This window comes from Sinocyclocheilus grahami, unplaced genomic scaffold (assembly GCF_001515645.1).
Source record: "Sinocyclocheilus grahami isolate Dianchi unplaced genomic scaffold, SAMN03320097.WGS_v1.1 scaffold157.1, whole genome shotgun sequence".
Classification (NCBI taxonomy): domain Eukaryota; kingdom Metazoa; phylum Chordata; class Actinopteri; order Cypriniformes; family Cyprinidae; genus Sinocyclocheilus; species Sinocyclocheilus grahami.
This window is the reverse complement of record NW_015505336.1, coordinates 983,009-991,249: the sequence shown is the minus strand read 5'-3', so window position 1 is coordinate 991,249 and position 8,241 is coordinate 983,009. Positions and strand designations below refer to the sequence as shown.

At 33.0% G+C, this 8,241-nt stretch overlaps 1 protein-coding gene across 1 annotated transcript in view; it reads right to left on the bottom strand.

Moving 5' to 3' along the window:
- Positions 1-495: 495 nt before the first annotated feature.
- LOC107592744 (cathepsin L1-like) overlaps positions 496-8,241 on the bottom strand; it is an 11,503-nt gene continuing 3,757 nt past the window's right edge. The window contains exons 2-9 of the mRNA XM_016282296.1: positions 7,274-7,416; positions 5,391-5,530; positions 4,578-4,700; positions 2,570-2,734; positions 2,224-2,445; positions 1,963-2,131; positions 877-982; positions 496-599 (exon numbers count right to left, since the gene is read on the bottom strand). Of these exons, the coding sequence (XP_016137782.1) occupies positions 500-599; positions 877-982; positions 1,963-2,131; positions 2,224-2,445; positions 2,570-2,734; positions 4,578-4,700; positions 5,391-5,530; positions 7,274-7,280 (1,032 nt within the window). The 5' untranslated portion in view covers positions 7,281-7,416 and the 3' untranslated portion in view covers positions 496-499. The remainder of the gene's footprint in view (positions 600-876; positions 983-1,962; positions 2,132-2,223; positions 2,446-2,569; positions 2,735-4,577; positions 4,701-5,390; positions 5,531-7,273; positions 7,417-8,241) is intronic.

The window sequence follows — 8,241 nt, the reverse complement described above, 5'->3', positions numbered from 1 at the left end:
TATATATATATATATATATATATATGTGTGTGTGTGTGTGTGTGTGTGTATAAAACATCCTCACATTTTTTTACCTTTTATGTGCACCGTTGATACATGAAATGCACTGATTAATGTTTCAGCAACACTGCACAACAATAGCACCGAACCTGTCGTTGCAGCAGTGTTGCTTATCTAGACACAACATTTAAGCACATGACCTTGTCTCCATTAGTAGCCTATTGTGAGAACAAAAGTCTTGTAGTCTCAAACACACCTGGGTATACAGTGAAAAAACGCATGCAAGTTTGCACAGTGGGAGAGGTTATGTGAAAAAAATCTGATAAAGCACACCTTAAAATGGACTGCAAAAACTGCAAACACTCATTTTCTATTGCAGGACTGAAGTACAGCTCCATAGTGTAATAGCTGTTCTTTTACAAACCCACTGACTAAATGAACTGATTCTGACACAAACTTCAGACTTCATAAGTCTTTATTTGGAAATGTCTGGTTCTTCTTACACAATGGGATAAAGAGCATAGCTGGCGATCCCACAAGTGTTTTTGCCATTGCGGATCATTCGCATGTAGCCTCCATCACCCCATCCTGTTCCCCAACTGAGAAAAGAAAGGAAAAGAAAGGGTCAGACCATTAAAATGTAATTACCATGTTTTTTGGACATATACTCTGGTAAAAGCATGGTATTCTATGAAGTTCCATGTGTTTTACTGTCTGATTCCATCACTGTAACATGATGCCACCACAGTACAATACTTTTCTGTAAAGGTAATGAAGTTGTCTACAGTAGAAGTTGTAGTTCGTTGTGTGGATTTTCTATCAGTGTATATAGGGTGTTAATGTACTCATAAACCTAAATGATGGGCGTTCTCTTACCTGTTTTTGATTATCCAGTAATCTTTGCCCCCTTCTGAGCCATAACCAACCACAAGCACAGCATGGTTGAGGTTGTTAGGGTTACAGTTAGATTCCTTGTAGATTCCTGTTGAAACAATTCATATCATTTATCATTAAATTATTATTTTAGTCATATATATATATATAATATTGTACAAATCATTCAATATATATTTATATATAAATACTTATATATTCAAATGTATTATTTATGTTTATTTATGCATGTTAAAAAGTAATATAATACTTATATAAATAAATAGGTAATATAATTACATTATTTTTTATTAAGATATTTATTTATATATATTATTGTTTTAAGTAATTTGTTATAAAAAATGTAATAAGCATGTATTGTTCATGTAAATAAATAGTTATTAGTGTGTTCATATCTATATTTACATATGTAAGTGAATTATATTATATATATACTACTGTCCTACTTTACTCAACTGTGTAACTCTATAAAGTGTAATTCATTTAATAATTTTATTGATATCATTTAATAGTTTTATCAATAAATATATATATATATATATATATATATATATATTTATATATATATATATATATATATATATATATAACAGATTTTATATATACAAATAAATAAAAAAGTCAAAATAATATTAGCATTTAACATCTTAACATTTTATAGAGTTAGACAGTGAAGTACAATATACATAAACTGTTCTACTTATACAATATATTATAGATTGTGTATATCAAATTTGTATTGCATTTATATACTTATATAAATACATATATGTGTGCATATATTTATATTATATATACAAATAAAAAAGTCATACTAATATAATATAAATAAATTAAATCATTAATAAATAAAGTTAAAAGTGAATATAAAAATAATAGTATATTAAAATTAGTAGTTAATATAAATTACTATTAAAGTTTTATTTTAACAATATATTAATAACTTATAAAATCACTGACTTGTGTAAAAAGTGTTACAAAATAGACTTACTATGTATATCAATTACATATCTTTTTTCTTTCTTTCTTTCAGGTTGGAAATTGAATCTAAGGAAGTGAAAATCTTACCCGAGCTGTAGAAGAGGAAGCTTGGATGATCGGCATCTATGGCGACAGTGATTGGACCGATGGTTGCCACGGCGTCAGCCAGTGCCTGTTCATCTCTGGCCGGGATGAATCTGTAGTCACTGATCCTGGTGACAACTGAACTTCTGTCATAGAAACAGGGCTGAGTATCCTGATGAAACCAGATCCGAAAAACACACATTCAGACTGGCCGAATCACACAAAAACATCTCAAAACTGACTCAAATGATCAAGAGCACTCACCGCTGAAGTGTAGGGGTAAGTGTCAGAGCTCTCCAGCCCTTTATGGATCACGTAATCATAGGCGTTCGCCATCCAGGCTCCACTGCAGCCATATGTGCCATACGACCTGGAACAGTCCACCAGCTGCTGCTCGCTGAGGGACACCAACCGCCCTGTTTTCTTGAACATCTGCCCTTCAATGGCACCTGTAGTGCTAAAGGCCCAGCAAGACCCACAGTATCCCTGAATAAAAGACGACAAATCAATCATTTTAGCATCTAACATACTGTATAATCATTTTCAACAGAAGGCCTACATGTGTGAATAAAAATACGCATATCAAGGATCAATTAAAAGAGAAATCCACCTGATCTTTGACTTCAGTCACATATCCTTGTGCTCGATAATCCACATTGGTCAATCCCAGTCTGTTAGCATTGACACGGAGCGTCTGAGCAGATGCAACCTTTCCTCTCCTGTTTATCGGTCCATTAATTGTGGCGCCCAGCAAAAGTTTGTACTCCATCTTGGTCTGAAGATGAGAAAAATTAGATAAAACATAATCTTAGACAACACAAAATCGACCAGAAAATATTTTTTTGGCAGGATGTTACATCCACACCACTAGGTGTCTGTATAAATCCACCTTTAAAGGGTTAGTCTGCCCAAAATTAAAATTCTGTCATTAATTACTCACACTCATGTCTTTCCAAACCCGTAAGACCTTCGTTCATCTTCAGAACACAAATTAAGATATTTTTGATGAAATCTGAGAGCTCTCTGAACCTCCCATAGATAGCAACACAACTGAAATGTTCCCAGATCCACAAATGTCGTAAGGACATTAGTAGAACAGTCCATGTGACATCAGTGGCTCAACTTCAACTTTGCGAAGCTACGAGAATACTTTTTGTGTGCAAAAAGAACAAAAAATAACAATTCATTTAACTGTTCTTCTCCCCGAGTTACCGTCTTCCACCAATTTGGAGAGTAACCCAACGCTTTCCCCAGAATGTAATCAACGTAATCAGCATTGTCGTAGTATTCTTTTATCGATGTCCTTGCTACATTTCTGCGTCTGGGAACATTTCAGTTGCGTCGCTGTCTACGGAGGTTCAGAGAGCTCTCGGATTTCATCAAAAAATATCTTAATTTGTGTTTCGAAGATGAACGAAGGTCTTACGGGTTTGGAACGACATGAGGGTGAGTAATTAATGACAGAATTTTCATTTTTGGGTGAACTATCCCTTTAACAAAGATAATACAGCAGTTTCTGAAATTTTCAATCGTTTTACTTACGAGGTCACCGTATTTGTTCATTGCCATGTTAAACGTCGACAATCCGAAGCGGAAATCATCATTGTTTTTCTCAATCATTTGCAGATTGGTCTCCCAGATGATTTGTCTCTGAATGTCGTCACTCTACAGTCATAAAGTCAAACTTTAATATAAAGTCAAACGCAGTGCATTACATACCTATAACATATAATCCACAACCACAAACGGACTTAAACTACATGTTTATACAGGATTAAATGTCTCAACAGTGTTTCAGACCTTTTTATTTTTAAAGGAACAACTGACCCCAAAATTACTGTTTTACTCTCTTTTTTGCACTATAAAAAGTGGTAAGTGGCAAGTAAAACTTTTAATTTTAAAATGTTTTATTTTTTCAGTGTGTATTCGAAATGTTTCCTGTTGTGTTTCACTTAGCAAGAATATGAGTAAAAAAATAACAAATACATTTTTATTTTTGGGTGAACTGTCCCTTTAAAGCAGCACTATGTAACTTTTGGCGCTTTAGCGGTTAATAAACAGAACTGCACACATCCCGCGGAAGAACATTCCAACCGGAACTACTTTTCTAAGTTTGTGTCTATGGCGATTCACGCAGGTATGTGTTACTCCGCAGCGGTGACGACCCGACCAGGCTACAATAGTCCAAATATAAGTACTTATTATAAGTGTACCGTAGTGACTCAGAATAAGACAAAAACGCGGTTTGGAAGATTAATTCATGATGTACTCGCTCATTATATACATTTTGCAAATTTTGAACACAGAAAAAGTTACATAGTGCTGCTTTAAGACACCTAAATGATTCTAACCGACCTCCTCATCGTAGGATATTTGATGAAGACTTTTCCACAACGCCCAATCTGAGGGGGCTTCCTCTTCTGAATCTGCTGCCACCTGCAGAGGTGCCCACATCAGGAGAGCAAACAGCGCCACCCAGTGTGCTATGAACGAAGGTCTTACGGGTTTGGAACGACATGAGGGTGAGTAATTAATGACAGAATTTTCATTTTTGGGTGAACTATCCCTTTAACAAAGATAATACAGCAGTTTCTGAAATTTTCAATCGTTTTACTTACGAGGTCACCGTATTTGTTCATTGCCATGTTAAACGTCGACAATCCGAAGCGGAAATCATCATTGTTTTTCTCAATCATTTGCAGATTGGTCTCCCAGATGATTTGTCTCTGAATGTCGTCACTCTACAGTCATAAAGTCAAACTTTAATATAAAGTCAAACGCAGTGCATTACATACCTATAACATATAATCCACAACCACAAACGGACTTAAACTACATGTTTATACAGGATTAAATGTCTCAACAGTGTTTCAGACCTTTTTATTTTTAAAGGAACAACTGACCCCAAAATTACTGTTTTACTCTCTTTTTTGCACTATAAAAAGTGGTAAGTGGCAAGTAAAACTTTTAATTTTAAAATGTTTTATTTTTTCAGTGTGTATTCGAAATGTTTCCTGTTGTGTTTCACTTAGCAAGAATATGAGTAAAAAAATAACAAATACATTTTTATTTTTGGGTGAACTGTCCCTTTAAAGCAGCACTATGTAACTTTTGGCGCTTTAGCGGTTAATAAACAGAACTGCACACATCCCGCGGAAGAACATTCCAACCGGAACTACTTTTCTAAGTTTGTGTCTATGGCGATTCACGCAGGTATGTGTTACTCCGCAGCGGTGACGACCCGACCAGGCTACAATAGTCCAAATATAAGTACTTATTATAAGTGTACCGTAGTGACTCAGAATAAGACAAAAACGCGGTTTGGAAGATGAATTCATGATGTACTCGCTCATTATATACATTTTGCAAATTTTGAACACAGAAAAAGTTACATAGTGCTGCTTTAAGACACCTAAATGATTCTAACCGACCTCCTCATCGTAGGATATTTGATGAAGACTTTTCCACAACGCCCAATCTGAGGGGGCTTCCTCTTCTGAATCTGCTGCCACCTGCAGAGGTGCCCACATCAGGAGAGCAAACAGCGCCACCCAGTGTGCTTGATACGCATCTATACAAAACACACATTACATTTAAACAAACATTAGCTTTATCACTTTGAATGACCTAAAAATCCGTGTATCATTCGATCATTCGTTTTTTTATTTAATATTGAAAGAAGAAAATTTAGAAAACGGCTCCTTTTTCGTGTTTTTCCAAAAAACGAAAATTCGTTTTTCGTTCATGGGTGGAAAAATGAATAATTCGATTTCTACATGTGGGCGGGAATTAAACGCTCCTTTCTGCTGATTGATACTGCTGAAGAACTGATGACAGCACGGTTTGATCTTCGGCTGACCAATCAGCAGAAAGGAGCGTTTAATTCCCGCCCACGTATAGAAATCGAATATTCAAAGCTTATTCATTTTTCCACCCATGAACAAAAAAACGAAAAAGTAGCCGTTTTCTAATTTTTCTACTTTCAATATTAAATCAAAAAACGAATGATCAAATGATACACGGATTTAAAAGCTTTTTTTGTGGTTGGTTGACAAACAAACCAATAAGAATAGTGAGCACAGTTAAGGTTCCTTTTCAATTTTGAAAAAAATTGTTTAAAACTAAATATTTGGCGTAAATAAATAACTAAATTAACATAAATAACTACAAATGTAGTCATTTTTAATAACTAAATCTTTATTTTTCTGAATTTGTTTATAATATTTACACAGGTCTAAAACAAACATATGATTATTTGCTATATCACTTTGGATAACCTGAAAGTAGAGTTTTAATTAATTTATTTATTTTTAGTTCTTATTCTGAGACTGATTCACTTTTACAAAAATAAATAAGTAAAGCAAAATTTAGAAAGACATAGTTGGAAAGGGTTGAAAAGAAATACGAAACTTTTGAAAGTTTTTTTTTTCATAGGCTGTTTAACTTTCACAAAAATAATGAGCACAATTTAGGTTTAGGTAACTTGTGCTTTTTTATTTTATCACTTAAGAATAACCTGAAAGTTTGAGTCCCCCCCCCCCCCTCTTATTTGTTAGACTGATTCACTTCTCTGAAATAAATTAAATTAAATTAATTTTAAACATTAGCCCAATTTAAGTTACATTTTTGTTTCAGCAATTCAATTTAAATACATATTTAATAAATATTTAAACTTGTTTATAATATTTAAAAATGTAGTCTTTATCACTTTAAATAACTTTAAAGTTTGGTGTGTGTGTGTGTAAAGTTCTTATTCTTAGAATGATTCACTTTTAGACTGATTCTTTTACAAAATAAATAATTAAAATAAAATTGGAAAATAATTATAAAAAAAAAAAATAAGCCCAATGTAGATTACATTTTTGTTTCAGCAATTCAAATAAATACTTAACATAAATATTTAAACAACTGAGGTTGTTTATAATATTTACATCGGGTCTAGAATGAGCACTTTATTACTTTGTTTAACTTGAAAGTTTGTAATTCAGTTAGAAACACTAATTCAGTTTTTCAAAATAAATAAATAGAGCCCAATATAAGAAATATTTTTGATTCAGCAGTTCAATTTAAATAAATGTTTATATATGCTATTATATTTATAACTGAATATTTACACTAATATTTAAACCACTGAACTTGTTTATAATATTTAAAACAGTAGTTTTTTTTTTTTGTCAAAAGTATTAGGTTTTATTTTTGGTCCAGCAATTAAATTTAAATAACTAAATATTTCACATAAATATTCAAACAACTGAACTTGTTTCTAATGTTAACACGAGGTCCAAAACAAATGTGTGTTTCCTTCCAGACTTACCGAACATGTTGCTCTGCAGGAAGTGTGTGTCTGAGTGTTTGGAGTGCCGTGTGGATGAAACTGAAGCATGTCTTCTGCGTTATATACCATCAGGCTGAAGGTGTGTCCATACTGTTAGAACTTGCTATAGGTACTATGTCATCCTGCAAGAGAAAGCCACTAATTAACAAGACTTAAAACATTTAACCCTAACCAACAACTTCACCGAAATCACCGACACTGCAGCACATCAAGCTTTCAGAAACGTCGTCCTAAGAAATCGAATGTGATGCTTCATGTGACATCTTTTCGTTCATTATTGAATATTTAAATGAGGACTGAGTCAGCAGTGTTTGGATGCCTGACGTGTTTTGTCTGACTTGATTCTTGTTTGGAATATAATGAACGTACTACTACAGACATTATATCCACAAAGTATAGTCCAACCAGAGCAAGGCCTTTATTACGGGGGTGACTGCTGAGTCATCTGTCTTTCTTCATCTCACTTAGCCGTGTGTTCTTCAGTGCTGTCATAATGCTGTCATAATTTACCCCCATTATTACACTTCATCCCATGATTGCCTCTGCAGCTCATATTTTGGGGCTTTTCATTATGCACAGTCTGGAACAAGTCAATAGCCTTGCAATTTGCCTTATAAAAATTACTTTGGCTTATTAAACAAAAAGGTTAGGTTTGTTTTGTGCTATAGCCTTTATTTATATATAGACTGTTTTTATATTATGCATTTATATTATTTTTTACACTATAGCCCATAATATGTTTATTGTATGTATATGTTTTATTGTATGTTTATACTATAGACTATAGCCTATATTTGTAAACTATAGTGAATAGCCTTTCGATTTTCACTTATAAATAATAAATATAACTAAATTTTTTTACTATAGCCTATTTAATATATATATATATATATATATATATATATATATATATATATATATATATATATATATACACAATATATATA